Below are 18,408 nucleotides of genomic sequence, written 5' to 3' on the forward strand. Positions count from 1 at the left end.
AGTGGAGGTCTGCGTGTGTGTGTATTACAATAGCAGGAACGTGCTACGGTTGTGGAATTGGGAAATAAAAGAACTATCAGGCTGGTGAGTGGGAACAGTCAGAGCTTCTTTCTGATGTAACTGGCAGGCAGCGCTTCATATTAAGTAGGCTCTGGTGATTGCAGCCAGAAAGGTCAATTAGGATTTCAGGTTTTTTGGGGAATATGAAGACATTTACAGTTTTTTTTCTTGCTGAAGATTGCAGACAAAGTACTGCCTTGCATTGCCAGAAGCTGAATGTGTAAACAGTGAGCGCAGCACAGTGCGTGTTGGAACCAGTCAGCTCTGTAGCAGCGGCGATCAGGAGAGCAGCTCGACAGAAAGCAGAGTTACAGATCTGCAGCAGCTTTCTTCTGTCTGAAGGCAGCTGGCGCTGAAGGCTCTTTGGTGACACCAGATAACGTCCCCAGTTATTATTCAGATTTTTGTCGTGTTCCTTCGTGACAGTCAGTCTCATTTTTCAAACAGGCTCTTTCCTGTTTTCCTTCCCCCTTCTTCCGTCGCTGTTGTTTCTCCCTTTGCACATCCCACATCTAATTAGGCTCTTTTTTTTTCCCCTGTACAAATCTTATTACCCATGTCCTCTATTTTTATTTTTTTCTAAACCTCACCCAGCTCCTGAAGAGCTCAGACCTGGGGAATTCTCCTTCCTGCATCACCATTATTTTCTCCTTGCTGCTCTTATTAGGATAAAACATAACCAGCGCTGCAGTTTGGTGTCTCAGGTTTGAAAACCCCCCTGGGAATGGAGCACCAAGTCCTGGGCAGTGTCCAGGCACAGATGCGTGCCATACGCGCCCCTGCCTTTTTATGGCTAACAAGGAGCTTTTTCATTCACTTGAAAGATGCTCTTGTTTGTGCACACATTCCTTAATGACCACTGTGCTGTATTTGGAGGGGGGGGAAATAGAGAAAAATAGAAGTGAAATGCGAAGCAGATGATCTGCAAAGCTCAGTGGGCCGGGTTGGAACGAGGAGCCGGCAGTCGGTGAGGCAGGTTTTGAGATCGTGTTTACCAATTAGTCATCCAGTAACAATGATGAAATCTTCAGGTGAACTGAAAGCCATGCGCAAAACAGATGTGGGCTCCTCACACACACAGCCCTATTGGCTTTTATTTGTGCATGCACAGCTGAAAGCAGCTTTTCTTGTCTAAGATCAGCTTACATCTGTTCAGCATCGTGCTGCCTTTGGGAATAGAAGAATTTTGCAATAATTCTTTGTTTGTTTCACTAATATTTCATGATTTTTTTTCCCCCTTCATTTATCCCCGGTTTGCCATACATTCCAAAATAAAGGTTTTGTTCCTTTTAGTCACGGATGAACATTGAAGTTAAAAGCCCTTACCTGCTCTGCTGACCCTGCTGGCTGCCTCGGAGCAATCTGAATGCTGTGTGCAGTTCTCAAAAATGTGTTTTTTGGGTTTTTTTTCGTGGACTTGTTCTCATCCCTTCATGTGGGGCAGGAGGCATGCGTGTCCTGAGGGGTGTCTGGAATAAGTGGGCTGCAGATCGGCAGCAGGGATGAGAATGAAGACTTGCTTTAGTGCTGAATGGATTAAATATAGATCAGAGTAGTGGAATTGCTGTGTCAAGGTCATTTTTTTCTTGAGGAGATTTCTGAGATGTCTTTATTTTTACTTGTTGTGACACAGTTTCGCTTTAATTATGTCTTGCTCGTCGGATTAAAAATTAGAAGGGCTGCTCTAATTGCAAATACCTTTCTATTTCTTTGGCTGCTGCTGCTGTGTGATTGTAAAAACAGAGACCTTGTGTAAGGCCAAGTGAAGGAGGGGGGTTGGATTTATTCTGGAAAATGCATGTGCCTTAGTTTCCCCTTTTAAAACGCCTCCTCCAGCCTCTGATGTGTTTTGAGATGGGTTTCCCCATGCAAACTGCTTGCAACTGATGCTGAGTTTTCAGTTGGTAATGTTATTAAATGTGGTCTTTTTCTCCTTGCATTAATATTTTTGCTTTGCTTTGCTTTTCTTCCAGATATGGACGTGTCGAAAGCGTCAAAATACTCCCTAAGAGGGGGTCGGAAGGCGGAGTGGCAGCGTTTGTGGATTTTGTGGACATCAAAAGTGCACAGAAGGCGCACAACTCTGTCAACAAAATGGGCGATAGAGACCTACGGACGGATTATAATGAACCAGGAACCATTCCCAGTGCTGCTCGGGGATTGGATGATACAGTTTCCATAGCATCTCGTAGTAGAGAGGTTTCTGGGTTCAGAGGAGGTGGGGGGGGGCCCACTTATGGCCCCCCACCATCGCTTCATGCACGGGAAGGACGTTATGAGCGGAGACTTGATGGGTAAGTTCCAAGGTTTCTCTAGGCAGGTATTTTGTATTTGATATGGTGAGAAACACAAACTCATATATAGGGGCCCCAGATGGATTTAAAATTTTGGGAATTATCTATGCTTCCTATTTTGGGTTGGAAACGGAAGTGATTTCTATCCCAGTGGCTGGTACCTGGTGGATCCATAAAGGATGTTTTCTGCAGCTGGTTGGATATCTACACTTGAAATAAGGTGGTTTTAAGATGGAAGATTTCCTTTGGCCAGCATCGATATTGGAGTTACTCTTTTCTAGAAGTAACGATTCCATTTCTTGGATAATATTAAGGCCTTATTCGGATGTATCCCTACTGCCAGATGGAGTTATCTTACTACAACATGTGGTGAAGTTCTCTATGGAGTATCTTCGGAATACTAGAACCTAAAATTCTGTGAAAGCTTGATGCCTAGTTCTCAGTTCTCACTATACGCAGTTTATGTGTTAATTGGATTGTCACCAAAAATTTCCTAGTAGAATTTAATGATGCAGTCCCTTGGATTCTACAAACAACACTTAGCCATGGAAATAACGCTTGGATGGAGAAGACCGAAGGCAGCTTGTGATGTTTCCATTTTGGATCTACATCATTTCCAAGCTATTGGGATTATTCTTTCTGATGGTATTGGCAAAAAAAGTGCTGATGGACATGACTAAATTTTGGAAATTATAGTTTTTTTTTTTTAAAATGCTGGGATGAGAACCACTGCCTTGAATTTACTGGATGGTATACAGTCAAGACGTCAGTAGCCATGGGGAGTGGATTACTATCTAGTCTCTTAAAAGCTCTTTGTTGCTCCACATTAAGTGTACTTTAGCTTTAAGGACGTGGCGCTAACAATCAGTTTGTGGATACACCAACCAAAAACTGACGGGGCTGGATGGTTACAAGGCGGCTCGAGGATGCCTGCTGGCCAACAGCGATGAGCGCCCTCGTGCATTGGGCCAACTACCAGCTGCTTGATTCAGACGTAGGGCTGGAAATTAAAGTAATGGATCTATTAAGTGCCTTCTGTCTCAAGAAAGAAGTCTGGGGGTTTCAGAGTTACGGTTTCAGTCTGGGACTACTTGCTTCCAGTGGAATTTTTTTTTTTGTCTTGTCAATAAGATTTTTTTTTTCTTGTTGGTTCATCCAAAATATCATTTGACACCCTTGCCCATTAAGAAGGTGGATTACCCCTGTAAGAGGGGCCAAAATTGGGGAAGTTATGTTCACAATTCTCTCCCTAGATTTAATTGGGAATATAGGTCGTGTTTCCACACTTGAAAAAGGTTGGTATGTCCTGCCCTGTGTATATTAGCCCCTCTCCTAACCCAAGTCAAACCCTCTCTTTCCACTAACTCCAGTAGTACTTAGTACTAATAGATAAATCAAAAAAGCACTGTAGCCATTAGATTTTCAGCTCTGCTAGCTCCTCTGTCTGTCTTCTGTGTCCTTTTCATGGAAGGACTTTGTTCTTTTATCTCAGCTGTAGCAGTAACCCTTTAGAAAATACTGCTTTTTCTCTTACCTGATTAAATCAGCTTTCTCTGATTAACACTTTGTAGGATGCTAAATGCAATCATTTATGAAAATGTTGATCGTGGTCCTTCAAAAGGGGGGAAAAGAGAGACATGTTTCTGTGCTAGACCCTGAAATGTCTTTAGAAATGCTATTGTTGCCAGCGAGAGATAAGGCAGGAATGAATTTGAAGCATGTATGCACATCAATGAAATTTCCTACTGCAGCAGCCAGGGAGTTTTTTATATATAATTTTTGAGGGAAAAAAAATGCAGGCAAGACATGAGTTAGCTCTGAAAATAACTCTGAAAATGAGTTATAATTGAACAACAGAGAGTGAATATATTTAGAGGATGAAGGATCCTGTGATTCATTGCAGAAGGAATTAAACTTCCTGAGACGCTAATCAAAAAAGATTCAAATCTGATTTGGAGTTTATAAAAGATATCTGGAATGGTTCTGCCATTTTAAATGGGAAACAGAGCCATGATGCAGCAGGGGAGGAGGAAGGGCAGGGAAGAATTGGGTTATTAGGATTCCGGGGACTGAAGTGACTAATAATTGATTCTGAGAAGGCTGAGAAAAAGGTTGAAATGTCCTTCATAAGGTGGATAATTGAATTTTTAAATTAACTTTGGCTCTCCTGCCCTATTTAGAATTTTGCAAGTATTTTTTAAGCGTTGGGCGCAATCGTTCTCGATCTGCCATGTTGCAGAGCTGATTTAGACACCCCGTGCTGGTGTTTGTCTAAATTAGACTGCTGTGCGGTGTACAACGTGCCTGTATCTGTTAGTTTTACTGTATCTTTGTTTGAGATCACACTAACATTCTTAGAACGGCTTTCCTTAAGTGACCTACAAAGTATTTCAAATACTGAAACAAAATGGATCTCCAAACTGGCCTGCTTACACAGATACAAATTCTGTGATTGCAGTAACAACAATCTCAACAAACACTTACAGAAAAATTGACTTCTGCTCTTTGTGTAGATTTTTAGTGTATTTTGAGGGCCTGCATCTTTTTAGGTGATACGAATACTTACAATTTAAGTATTCTGATCAATTAGAGGCTCCAGCTTTAACAAGAACTGAGTGTAGCTCTCCAATTAAAAGAAAAAATCCTTCTAAAAGAATGAAATATTTTACAACAACAAGAAGAAAACCCCTAATTTTCTGGGCTTTTGTGTGGGTAATACTACCCCTTTTGAAAGCAGCTTCTTACCTCTGGGTCATGCTTTGCACTGAGGCTTTCATGGCTACAGCCCAATTTGTGATGCCATTTGTGCAGAGGGATAATTACACGAGTTCCAGGCATTGCCAAATTCAAGAAAAATTTCTGAAGCTCTTAAAGCAAAATAAGTAAATAAATAAATAAAATTAATTGTTTAAAACCATGAAGTTTTTTTCAGTGTTTGCTGAATTTTAAAGAAAATGATGAAAGCAACAACCAGACCCAAACCAACAATTTACATGAGGATTCTGCACTATAAAGCTTTATTTTTTTTCCTGTGCAGTCAAGATGCTGGTCATGAAAGCCCAATCTGTAATTAAAACAAAGTGATTGCTCAGCTTTATTGTATATGAATATAACTTTGGAGTTAAGTAAAACGTTTTAAGTTTGTCAGTGTTTGCTTGGTAGGTTATTGCTCTTTAGCAGAGAAGCAGTCGCAAAAATAAGTTCAGTGCTGAAGTGAATGTTTGCATGATTTGCTTTTAGTTGTGCTTGCCCCTTGCTGATGGATTAAATATTTTTCCCTCCTCCTAAATGCAGGGCTTCAGATAACAGGGAGCGTGCTTATGAACATAGTGCCTATGGACACCATGAACGGGGGACGGGAGGATTTGATCGGACAAGGCATTACGATCAGGATTACTATAGAGATCCTCGAGAGCGGACTTTACAACATGGGCTCTATTATACTTCTCGGAGTCGAAGTCCAAACCGTTTTGATGCTCACGACCCCCGTTACGAACCTAGGGCCCGGGAACAGTTTACATTGCCCAGTGTGGTACACAGGGATATCTACAGGGATGATATTACACGGGAGGTACGAGGCAGAAGGCCAGAACGGAATTACCAGCACAGCAGGAGCCGCTCGCCGCATTCGTCCCAGTCCCGGACCCAGTCCCCGCAGCGGCTGGCCAGCCAGGCCTCCAGGCCCACGCGCTCCCCCAGCGGCAGCGGCTCCAGGAGTCGGTCTTCCAGCAGTGACTCCATCAGCAGCAGCAGCAGTACCAGCAGTGACAGGTAGGCCTCTCGTGGCTGCGGTGGACGCGGTGTCACCCGATCCAATGCGCCGTAACTCAACCCAACGTGCCATCACCCAATCCAATGTGCTGTAACTCATTGTGCCGTCACCCAACCCAATGTGCTATCAGCCAGTCCAACGTGCCATCACCCAGCTTGGTGTGCTATCACCCAGTCCAACGTGCCATCACCCAGCTTGGTGTGCCATCACCCAGTCCAGCATGCCATCACTCAACTGTGTGCCACCATCCAACCCAATGCACCATAACCCAACTCACTGTGCCACCATCCAACCCACCCTACCATAACCCAATCCAGTGTGCCATCACTCAACTCAGTGTGCTATCATCTAGTCCAGCATGCCATCACCCAGCTTGGTGTGCCATCACCCAGTCCAGCATGCCATCACCCAACTTGGTGTGCCACCATCCAACCCAATGCACCATAACCCAACTCACTGTGCCACCATCCAACCCACCCTACCATAACCCAATCCAGTGTGCCATCACTCAACTCAGTGTGCTATCGTCTAGTCCAACATACCATCACCCAGGTTGGTGTGCCATCACCCAACCCAATGCACCATAAGCCAACTCATTGTGCCACCATCCAACCCAATCTACTGTAACCCAACCCAGCGTGCCATCTCCCAACCCAATGTGCTGCTGCCCAACCCAGTGTGCCAACTCTGTGTTCCTGGTGCCTCATCTTTGTGCTGCAGATTGATGGCAGTTTGTGAGGCACGGTGCAGGGTCGTGAGCCTCTGAACCAGAAGGTGTTTGGTGGCAGCTATTCATTGATGTAGGAGTAAGCTGACATGAAAGATAGAGAGGCTGAGTTGGTACAAAACAGAGTTGAGGTCTGTGCTGTTGATGGTGTTCACTGTTTGTCATGGTGGATATGTGCAGGATCCTTGAGGTGCTGGCTAGATGAAACAGCGTGCAGAGCCAAAGCCTTGCTGCAGGCTGGGCTGCTCTCGACATGATCGGAGAACGGGTTAATAGTTCTCCTGTTTTAAATTAGGGCATAAGTTTATTTTAAGGTCCAGCTACTTTATACAGGGTGAATTTTATAGTATTTTTAGAAATGATGAGTATTATTGGCCTGCTTCCTCTTCATTCCCTCTTACCGCTGACATTTAAAAGATGAATGTTTGCCTTTCCAATTTCTTCCTATGTTTCCTTGCAGCAAAAATTGTAGACTTGGAAGAATTTTTAAAATCCAGATGCATTTCCCTAGCGATAAGAGCGTGTCCTTGGTTCTGTAATTCTGTAATTTCTGTGGCTTCATTAACCACATACAGGGAAAAAGAAAAAAAAAAAGAGTACGAGATTGGATTTCTTTAAGTGAGTGGAAAATTCATCTTAAAATGCCTCTCAGATATGTAACTTTTTGAGAGCAAATCCACCCTGAGTGTGGAAACGAAGAAGTTGCTGCTGTGCCTGTGGTTGTTCCGTGTTATTTGGTGAAGGCCTTCCGGAGTTGGAAACATTTCCTTTGCATCCCAGTTCTTTTTAAAAACCCTGAAATATGTAATAAGTAAATACGTGTAGCAGTATAAATATTTAGTGTTTGGTTGTTACCTTGAATTGAATTTTACCAGTGGTAATTCTCTAATAGTTATTCTCATGAAGTCTTCCTTGCTTGGACCAGAAGGGTTAGATGGGCGGTGTGAGAAGTGAGTTCTCTTGTATGCTGTTTTCTCCTCCTGGATGCAGAAATCCAGGTCCTTCAGACTTCAGAGGTCTCAACAAATGAGAGCTGAACTGAAAAAGTCCTGGTTGCAGTAAAGGTTTAAAAAAAAACAAAACACAAGCAGGAAAAATCCTCTCTTCTGGTGCTCCTTTGCTCGCAGTGAGGATAGAATGGAGTCCAAGGAACTTGTAGTATCTATAAAACGCCGCTGTGAGGATGTTGAGGCTGGGGGAAACACAGTGTGAGTTTTAGATCTTATCCCACTGGAACAAGGTTTGCAGATTTAATCAGGAGATAAGTGCTGTCTGCTCTTTGGGCATTTCATTTTCTTGACAGTCTGTAGCTCTGGCAATGGAAAATGAGGTGATGCTCTGGAAGGAAAGGGAAACAAACTGTTTTTTTGGTCTTTCTATAAATTCAAATTCAGTGGAACAAGTGATAGAATCTTGGAGGTAGTTTTCATGTTGAAGGATCAGAAGGGAGTTGTACGTGTCTGTAAGCATGAGGCTAGATAGATAAGCATTTAACCATGCATTTACCTTGTAAAGCAAGGTCCCACCTGGCCTTGAAGTCATGAAGTGGGGCTTCCATGTTCTCAGCACACACTGTGCTTGGCAGCGTAAATGATGAGTGCCTGGTGAGGTGGAAACGGTCCGTTCTGTCATGCTGAGAATATTCAGGTCCTCACTGTTTGGAATCACTGCGCACTGGGAGAAATATCTTCTCTGTGATGGTGATGAAGCCACAGAACAGGTTCTGAGCAGGGCTGTTGGTTCCCCGTGCCAGAGAGGGAATGGAGAACGCCTTGAATTGTGTGTTCAGCTTCCAGTTAGCCCTGAGCATGGCAGGCAGCAGGATGGGATGCGATTCGATTCTGCTCTGCTCTGTTCTGACGCGGAGCCACTGTGATTGTTTGTGTTGGAGAGCACTTTGTCACCCTGTTTGCACACACGGGTGGGTCGCTCACCCACGCCCCAAAAGCGCTGTGGTCAAACAGTGGGGCTGTGAGCAGTGCAGGTGTTAAACAGCATGGAAGCTGTGTGTGCCAGCACCACTCCTTTGGGCTGGGAAGGAGGAGCAAAAGGGCAGCAAGGGAGAAGGCATGGCTGCGTTCCTTGTGGTGTGGTTTCCTGAGGGGTGTGTGGAGTAAATACAGTTTCCATGGCACGGAGATGGTTTTCCTGGGCCATAATGGGAGGGAAGATGCTCTGCAGATTGTTCAAAAAAAAGAAAAGGAACAAAGCTTTTCTTTTGTCAAGGTTTAGATACTTGAAATGCGTGTAGGGGATTTGTAATGGGAACTGCAAAGGAGTCATTTAGAAGATAAGCAGCCGTGCGGGATTTCCAGCACGTGGACGTGTGCGATTGTGCCTTCAGGTTTGCACTCAGCAGCCCGAGGTTCCCTTTGGAAAGGAACATGTCTGTGCAGTTTTATTTGTAGTGCTGTGAGGGCAGCTTGCAATCAGCTCAGCCTTTGCTTAATGATTGTGAGGTCAAGGATGTTGGCAGCAGAACTCCAGCCTTCGGGTGCGCCTGACCCTCAGCCTGCTCCGAGCAGGAAGGCTTGGAGGTGTCTGCAAGGCCAGATTTTCCTTCCCTGCTTTTTGGGAGACCCCACATGGCACAGAAACCGTGCTGTTGTCATGGCAGCTCCATCCCTGTGAGTTCCACGCTGCAGTTCCTCGATCCCACGCACACTGCAGCAGCGTGGATTTCCTCTGCAGCCCAGGCTGGCTGCCTTGTGCTGGTGGATGGGGCCGTGCCTTAGCAAAACGGTCACTTCTCAGTGCGTTTTTAAGTCTTTGATTTCCTTCCAAGTGTTTTGCTTAATCATCTCGAGTAGGCTGAGGGAAGGAAAGAATTAGCTGAGGTCAGGGAAGTTGAAGCGGCCCGTCTTCCTTCTCAGCAGCGAGGCTAAGGCATGGAGAAAGCCGCCTCCTTTTGCTGCTGTGTGCTGGAGAATCAGAGGAAATCAAAAGCTAAAAAAAAGACAAAGCAGAAAACACCAAGAGTGATGGCTGTGCAGAGCTGGGGGTCGGAGTCCTGCTGTCTTGGAGGGAAATAGGCCTGGGATGTGAGGGGCAGTGGAAGGGATGGGAGGCACTGCAGCACCTGCTGTGTGCTCCGCCGTGGAGCTGTGGCATGGCAGGCACCAAAAGGTAGGGGAGGGGATTCCCATCATAAAGACCTCTGGAATAATGAGCAGCTTAATAATTTCTAATGAATATTCACGTGGAGGAATGAATGGAAAGAAGGAAGGTTGTATTAAATGCTTCCTGAAGAAATGCTGGTCATTACGATGATCAAAGGAGAGCTCCAGCCAGCGTCTGTGTTCAGTCATACGTGTGGCCATTAAAGCACAGACACAGAGTCACTTCATGTCTTAAAAGGCGAGTTTGCAAATACAGTGATGTATTTTTTTCCCCAAGGAGAGCGTTTTTGGCTGTGCCAGGGGCACAAGTGCAGGCAATGTGCTGCCTTCCTTATAGATCTGAAGGGACGTGACTCTGTTTGAGAGACCCAGGCATTAACCTTAAAAACAACCTAAGTTGTTTATGCCGTGTTCAAACTGAGGTGACCCAGGTGAGGATTAATGGCAAATAAACCTTACTGGAAAAAGATTGAATATCCTCCCTTAATCTTTAGCCACTGAATTAGCCATGTAACTGATGCACTTCGGCTTACCCTTAACTTCCACGCATCAGCCATAGTCTGCCTGTGACTTCGCTGCTGCCGAAACCACTAATGATGGCATCAGGGTTTTAAGCACGAAAGCTTCTTAAGGAGCGATTAGATCTGCCTCTGAGATCCTTCCAGTCAGCCAGGAATGCAGTTTGCTGAAGAGAACGCGGCGTGGTTACGAGTGGCAAATCACAGTGGGAGGGAGAAGGGAGGGCAGCGTGAAGGGGAAGCAGTTTGCGTGGGCCAGGATGTAGTCATAATTTCTGAAATGCCAAAGGCATGACTGCATGTTTTGTTTAAAGGGAAGCAGAAGGTGAGTTTGTAAAGGGAAGAGTAAGGAAACACACTGCATAGATAGCGTGTTAATAAAAAGCAGAACCTTATGTTACCATTTATTAAATGCTCAACTGCTAGGAGAACAAAACTAACCCTTCTAGTGTGTTTGGCATGGAGAAATCAGGCTTCTCCGAGCATCCTTCCTTCGTGTGAGATTCTGGTGATAAAAGCAGGGAGACCTATTTTTTCTTTCCTGCTATGTGCTGGATTTAGAAACAAGCAGCCTGTCTGCCTGCGAGCACAAGTGCTCCTGGTTGCAGGAGTGAAATGTGGAGCCTTCCAAGTATCTCTCTGAAAAATGTCCTTAGCTCAGTGCACAGTTGCTTTTTGTAGCTCCTGGTGATTATTTTAGCTAGGAGATGCTTAAAAATGGAGGATTGCAGTGAGAGCACCTTCTGGAGGATCCTGTCTGAGAGTGAAGTGGTTTTCAGGTCTGTCTTGTTTCTTCCCCAGCTGCTTTGTGTTTTCCCAGTGCCCAGAAACCTTCACTGTTTTTATACCTGGGCAAAATTAATAAAAAGTCATGGAACGCTTCAGGAGTCGGTAGTTGAGGCACAAACCCACCCCATCCAGAGGACATTCACATGATTTATCATCACACTTCCATTTGAGAGTACAAAAGTCAGAGGCGTTGCTGGCCCACCCTGCGATAACGTGTGAAAGAGCAGCTTTGTTCTCTGCCTGTCGATTCCCAGCCCCAGCAGCCCTGTATCACCTGGCCGTGGGGAGCTGCAGAGTGCCCTGCTTGTTGTGGCTGCTCCAGCTCTGACCTCCTTGTATCATCTGACACCTGGTTTGGTAAGAGTGCTGCAAGACCTCAAACCCTTAAATTATGGCAGGCTCACCCAGCTGCTTGGAAGTTAGCCCCTCCCTGACATGTTTGTTTACCGCCTGGCGTGTCCTGTTGTCTGGATTGTGAAGGATGAATAGGCAAAGAAAGGAAGCTGTCAGGTTCGTACCTCTTTTCTGTCCCCCCTCACTTTCCCGAGGCGTGCGGGGCGGCGTTCAGCCCGGCTGGAGAGCAGGAGATGCCCTGCACTGCTGGGCTCTGTCGTGCTGCTGTGTTTGTTCTGAGGAGGGAGGTGAGGAGCGGCTCGTTTCGTGGTCACAGGAACACAGATGCTATCTCACGCCGATCTCAGATGTCGTTTTTGTTGAGTTTGCTTTTTAGTATTAATATTTCCCTTGACTTTTTCAAACCACGTGCAAAGGAAAGGAAGAAGTTTAATGAACGTTGTGTGGCTTGCTGTGGATGGGAGTTAACTCCTGCTGCCCAGTGAGCAGTGGGGGCAGCCAGCCTGCATGGGAATTCCTTGGACTGAGGGTGTTCACGTGGGTGATGTTTTTCATTTGCATTTTTCTGCACTTTTGCATTTTTCCCACAAGTATCCAAGCCTTCACCCTCCCTCACTTCACGGCCTCGTTGGGGGGATGGCACTGCTGGGCTTTTTGGGGAAGGGGAGCGGGATTGCTGCTTAATAGATGGTCGCAGAGCAGTGCTGTGTGTGTCCCTGGGCTCCCAGCCACACTGATGTTTAATCACTGCATCACAGCAAATACTGCTGACAGCGTTTGCAGTAGGGGACTGTCAGATGTTGTCTCAGAGAGGAACTCAGGGGCTGCTCCATCATGTCACGCTGCCTTTGGTTTGTGGATGTTGAAGTCTGGCAGAACTCTGTGTGGTTGCTTAACAGATAGGCACGTTTTTTCCTATGATATGATACTACACTGCAGCACTTCACCTGTTCCAGAAACTGTTTTATTTTAACATTTGTGGCTTAAGTGTTTTCTATTCATGAGAAATTTCACTGAAAGTTCTACTTTTAGTTTTATTTTTATTTGCACGTGGGCAGCAAGTGAAGTCATTTCCAATTATAGTCCTAGCCAAGAGATCCATCTGTTCTTTGCATTTTCAAACGACAAATTAATCCTCAGCATACAACTCATCACACGTCTTCCCTTTTCTGTCGTGCACCTCCTGCAATCACAGGAGCAACATGGTTTTCCCAGGCCTTCCTTTTGCAATAGCCCTGTGCAGGAGGACAGCACTCACCCTCTGCTCCAGCTGCTGTGGTTGGTGTAAAATAAAGAAGCCTGGGAGACCAGTCAGCCTTTGATGTAGTTGGCATTTCTTTAACAAGCTGGATGAGGTGTCGGGCAATAGAACTTGTTTCCAAGCCACCCTTAGTACACATCCTTATTTCTGATTGAGCAATAACGTTGCTTTGTCCATTCTCACCCCTGGGACAATGGTGGCCATTTTTAGAAGGACCAAACTTGCACAGCTTTACCCGTCAGAAATGGAATTTCTATATTAAGCTCTGCACGCTCCCAGTTTTACTGAAGCAGCAGTGTTTATCAGCTGTGTGTCTTGGCTCAGCTTTCGCTGCAGCTCCCATGACAGAACAATTCTGTTTGTTGATAAGAGAGGGTGTGCGACTCCCAGACAGCCCCAAATCCCAGCAGATGAATGGGGACCATGGTCGTGCTTGGAATGGCACTTGGATGCCCTGCTTGTACTCAGGGTAGGTTTCTCTCAAAGTCCTTGGTAGGAGCCTTCGCAAAAGCATTGCAGCCACGGCTCAGGAAACCACCTTCCGTGTCTCTTTCTCAGTGTGTTGGAAAGCTCTGGCCTGCCTTGAGCCTCAGCCTGCTGCCTGGGCGATCACTGCACAACCTTGGGCAAAGCCCTCCGCTTCCCTTGTTTTTCCACCTGCAGTGCAGGGCTGTGAGGCTGTACCTAGCTCATTTCATTCTCTCCCAGGTGGGGTTGCAACATATTCATTTAGATCGTCTGTAGATAGCTGGCAAAAGTTGTTTACTTTAACAGCCTGACGGTAATTCTGGCCAGAAGGTTGAGAAGAGATTTTTCCTGCAGACTGTGCAAGCTGCAGCAGCGAGCCCTGCCCCGCTGACGTCTGTAAAAGCAGCTGTGATCACAGGCAGCACGCAGCAGCACGGGGACGTTCCCAGATCTGGAAGGGAAAGCTGCTCTGGTTCACACTGGTGGAAGCTGAATCGTGGGAACGTGACGGCACGGAGCCGTTCTGCACTTCACCCTCGAGGCCTCTCTGGCTTCAGCCTCCCCAGCTCAGGGCATGCAGTGTTTCGCCTTTCCTCTGCCTCTCAGGACTTTTGTTTTGGCACCGGCGCGGTGCGTTGTCCCCAGGGGACCTGTGTGCAGCAGGTGGGTGGGCAGCACCTCCAGGCGGCCCCGTCCCAGCACAGGGCTGCACCTCCTGGCCGCGGCGAGCTGCTGCTGGGCCCGTAACCAGTGTGTGTTTTCCAGGTTAGCTGTTTGCTTCTTGCTGGGACAAAGTTCACCCCGACAGCCGAGCCTGAGGACAGAGGGATGAGGTCAGGGAGTGGTGCTGCGCTGGGCACCGTTCTCAGCCAGACGTGGATTAATGCAGAGTAAATATGGCCCGTCCTGGAAATGGTGTTGTAACCTTAATGACCAGACACTTGATTTGGGTTAAAAACACAGGAACCGTACCTTAAAAATGTACCGGTCCAAGGCTGAAAAAGCCCTTCCAACAGCCTGTGTGAGTTGGCTGGCTAACACATGCAGGGTTGTCGTGGCTGTGCTACTTTCCCATGGCCTTTAAACATCATTTTACTTCTTTCAGTGTAGGATTCCAGCCCAGCAGGAGATTGCTTAAGTCTCCTTTCTGGGCGTGGTAAGGCAGAAAAAGTTGATTAAAAGAGGTCGTCCTGATTTCATTTGTCTGCAGTTTGTAATGACCTTTCTTGGAGCAGTAAATACTTCTATATCTGCTGAGCTCTGATTTTTCACAACTGTTTTCTGCTTACATGTAGCAGGTCTTTTTTTTTTTTCTCTCTCTCTCGGTAGATTGTTTTCTCATGGCGGTGTGTTGTTAAATACTTCTGAGGGTGACATGCACAGACCAAAGTTCCCTGGGTGGCAAGTTTTCAGCGGCTTGACATGATGCCAGGAGTGTGGTGCAATGACTGGTGCAATGACTGCCTCCCAGCACAGGCTGGAGGTACCATGAGGCAGGCTGCAGGCACACAGTAATGACACAGAGGCACTGCTTGGTGTAGCTCTGCCCTGGCTTTCTCCACCCTCACATGCCAGGCAGCTCATGTGTTGATATTAAAATGGAAAAGGTTGTTATGAAATGGAAAAGGAGGGTTTGGGCTCGCTGTGGTATGTGTGTGTGGGCTGAGCCCGCCCAGCTGCAGGCCTGCAGTCTGCAGAGCACGGTAATGGCTTGTTAACTCAACACAAACAGACTTGGGATGTCTGACTCGCTTCTCTGATGCCTTTTACTCAGGCTCAGTAACTCCTTGTAGCAGGGGAAAACCCCACGCCTCTGTTCATTTCCACAAAGCTGAGAAATGGTTTTGCTGTGCACACATGCTGACATGGCCTCGTGTCACACGGGATGCACCGTGTGCACCAAACAACCTGCAGGGCTGCGGGTCAGTGCTGTGCACCAGCTGTGAGGAAGGGATGCTCAGAGCTCTGGGTTCCCGTGGAGGCCCATAAATGCAGCAGGACAGCCGTGTGGATCCTCTAAGTGGTGCCTGAGCTTTGCTATGGGGCAGGCTCTGATGGGTGCCCCGTTCCCTGGGAGGATGCTCAAAGAGTGCAGATCTGCCTTGGCTTGCTTTCAGAGGGTTGGTTGTTGGTGACCTGGCTCCCAGTTTGCTGCTGGAGCCCCATGTGTTGAGAATGTTCGATTAAAAAAGATTTTCAGGTGGAATTTAGCTTTAGCAAAAGTGTTCTGAGCACTCTGACACAAAAGAAGACAAAGTCTGAATAATTCTGAGTAATCTGCTTGTTCCAACTTATTTAGAAAGGCAAGGGACTTTGAGGTTTGTGGGAGGCCATTAGTTGCTGTTGATAACGTGTGTCCTTTGGGGTGGTTTGGGACTTCAGCACGTGTTGAAGATGAAAGGAATCCTGGTGAAACACATTTTTAGTTTGGTGCAGTGCTTTAAGGCAGAAATAGCAGCTTAAAATAAACCTATCTCAGAAAATAAGGCATTTCCAAGGGCAAGCTCCTTTGCTGCGTAGTCCGAATGTGACACGTTGCCTCATGGTGACCATGGTGACCATGATAGCTTTTGCAGAAGTGCTGGCCACCAATAACCGGGTCTCCAGAACTGCTTTTCCAAACGATGATTCTTGCACTCAGGGTCTGTTGGCCGTTCCTCTGCTGCTGTTTTCCCAGAGCTGACATCGTTACGCCCAAGAAATCTCATCTTGTGTCTGGAGCCCATAGACAATAAAAAAACACCACGAGGATTTGTGTCTTCCGGATCAGCACGCGGCGCTTTGCAGGCCTTGCTCTCTGCTTGCAGATCATCTCCTGTGGCAGAGGTGGGATCTGAAGAAGGAGGGACGAGAAAAAAGAGTTCCTGCTATTTCCATTCAGAGATTGCTCCGTGTTAAATGTGAATTTCCTGGGCTGTGCTGCTGCCGTGGGCTGTGAGCAGCCTGCTGGTGGGGCAGGGCTCCCTGTCCTGAGCAGATCATTGCTGCTGGGAGGTGATTTTGGCAGGGCGTTGAATCGTGGCTGACCCAGGCAGGGCTCCTGGTTCTGCCTCATCCTGGCAGAAACAGAAAAGTGGCTTTGAATAGTTCTCTAAAAGAGCTCTGGATCGTTTTCCAGTTCCGCTTACACCTTTTTGTGAAGGAAACTGTTACAAAAAACCACCTGATTTTTACCTTTTCCTGCTGAAATTTTGCATACGTTTCCCCCTCAAACAATTTTAGGCATCTTGCCTTCTAACTCCCCCTGGCCACGAGGGCTGGCTTTGTTGCCTTTTGTCCCCAAAGCCGTCGTTCAGCTGCCTGCTGCACACATGAACGCTTCTGCTTTATTTTGCACCCAGGCCTCCCTGCTTCCTGCTCGCTGCACTACAGCTGACTCACACTTCTCAAATCAGTGCTCAGAAATGACAGCCGTCCCACATTTTAGAACTGCAGGAGGGTAAATCGGGCTGTGGGATCCCTTGATTCAGCTCAGCAGCAGGGATCCTTTCACATGGGCTGCCTCGGAGCCCGCTTTTATCTCCGCTGTGCTGGGAACAAAGAGAGCGGCTGCCTTTGTGTGCTTCGCTTGGGAGCTTTCATTTATCATACATAAATAGCACATAACTTCATCATTCTTTACAACTGCAAAACGCAATTAGTTGAAAACGAGGTGTATTTCAGTGGGAGGGAGAGGTGTGCTGCGTGTGCCAGGATCTGAAGCGTCATCTTTGCAGTTACTGATGAGAAAAGCAACATCTGTGTGCTGAGAACCAGGCGTGCTCAGGCTCACTTTTGTGGTCTGAACCCCAGAGCTCCGTTGTGTGCATGGTGGGGACTGTGCCCGCATGGACACAGGCAGAGCACTGGGTTGCTGTTAGGTTTATCATGATTATCAGAAAATAGATGCAGAGATAAATACTGTGAGTAAGAGCACAGGCATCCTGAGTGCTTGTAAAACCCTGCAGACAATTGGATTAATGTTTTAAAAGGGCTCATAAATTATGCTAGTAGCAGAGACTGTGTGGGAGAGGAAGGCTCCAGGTCTGCCTCCTTAAAGAGCCATCTCCTTACTGCCCCCATTTCCATCCGGTTTTGCTAACAGCAAAATCAAAACCCTGTTTTGTGTGAGGCCAGGATAAAAGCTGCAGCAGAACTCGGTGCAAAGCTCTGTGCAGATCTGAGCTCGATGAGCAAGCGTCTGAAAGCTGCCTCTCCCCGAATGAGCATACGTCACAAGCAAACCTCCTAAAAGGCAAATGAAGCTGTAAGCCTGAGATGTTTAAAAAAGCAAATTCCCAGCGCAGGCTGCCTCTATGTGAGACGTGTGTGTTGTGACAGCTCAGGAGATTAGTTGTGCTGGCATTCTGCTCGGCTGAGTTTACATGGACGTTGAGGAGCAGGTTTCCCTGTGCTGGGAGGAGGCTGCGTGCCAGGCAGGGAACAGCCGAGGGCAGGCACTAAGCTGTTCTTCGGGACGATCCCGGCTAAGGGTGGTTATTTTCCAAATACAAGGCAAAAAGCAGCCATATTAGCAGTATTCTGGGACCGTATCTGCATGCAGCATCCATGTTTTAGCTTTGTGTGAAAGCGTTCTGTTGTTCCGGCTGAGACTTCCTATAGCTCACTGTCACATGCTTGTTTTGATTCTGCTGCGGCTGTAACTTCATGACACAGCAGCTGTAATTAACTCTTCCATCAATCTCCCATTCACGCAGCAGAAAACCTTTGGCTTAAGCTCTTGAATGATTAGATCCATGTTTCTTCAGTTGGAAAAGGGACGAGCTTCTACTGAAAGAAAGGGGAATTGTTCCTGCTGCCGTTTTTTTTCCTCCCTGAAAACTGAATAGAGAAAGCCTGATTTTTTCCTGGAACGCCTCAAAGCCTCCATTTGCTTTGGGACACAGATCCCCAAAGCTCCATGCACGCAGTAGGAGTTAGCAGTGCGTTCCCCCTTGCCCAGAGCCCCTTGCTGAAAGCCAGAGCTGTGCTGTGTGATTCACCCCATTCAGCGCAGTGTTTGGGGCTGTGCTCTGCTGCTCCGCTGTCTCACCGCGTTACCCATGG

At 46.8% G+C, this 18,408-nt stretch overlaps 1 protein-coding gene across 6 annotated transcripts in view; it reads left to right on the forward strand.

Annotated features, from left to right (window-relative positions):
- Positions 1 to 18,408, forward strand: part of SPEN (spen family transcriptional repressor) — a 56,412-nt gene that overhangs the window by 12,875 nt on the left and 25,129 nt on the right. For all 6 annotated transcript variants that reach the window (XM_048967420.1, XM_048967421.1, XM_048967423.1 and 3 more), the window contains exons 2-3: positions 2,034 to 2,354; positions 5,649 to 6,125. In XM_048967420.1, coding sequence (XP_048823377.1) covers positions 2,034 to 2,354; positions 5,649 to 6,125 — 798 coding nt within the window. The remainder of the gene's footprint in view (positions 1 to 2,033; positions 2,355 to 5,648; positions 6,126 to 18,408) is intronic.

This window comes from Lagopus muta, chromosome 21 (genome assembly GCF_023343835.1).
Source record: "Lagopus muta isolate bLagMut1 chromosome 21, bLagMut1 primary, whole genome shotgun sequence".
NCBI lineage: Eukaryota > Metazoa > Chordata > Aves > Galliformes > Phasianidae > Lagopus > Lagopus muta.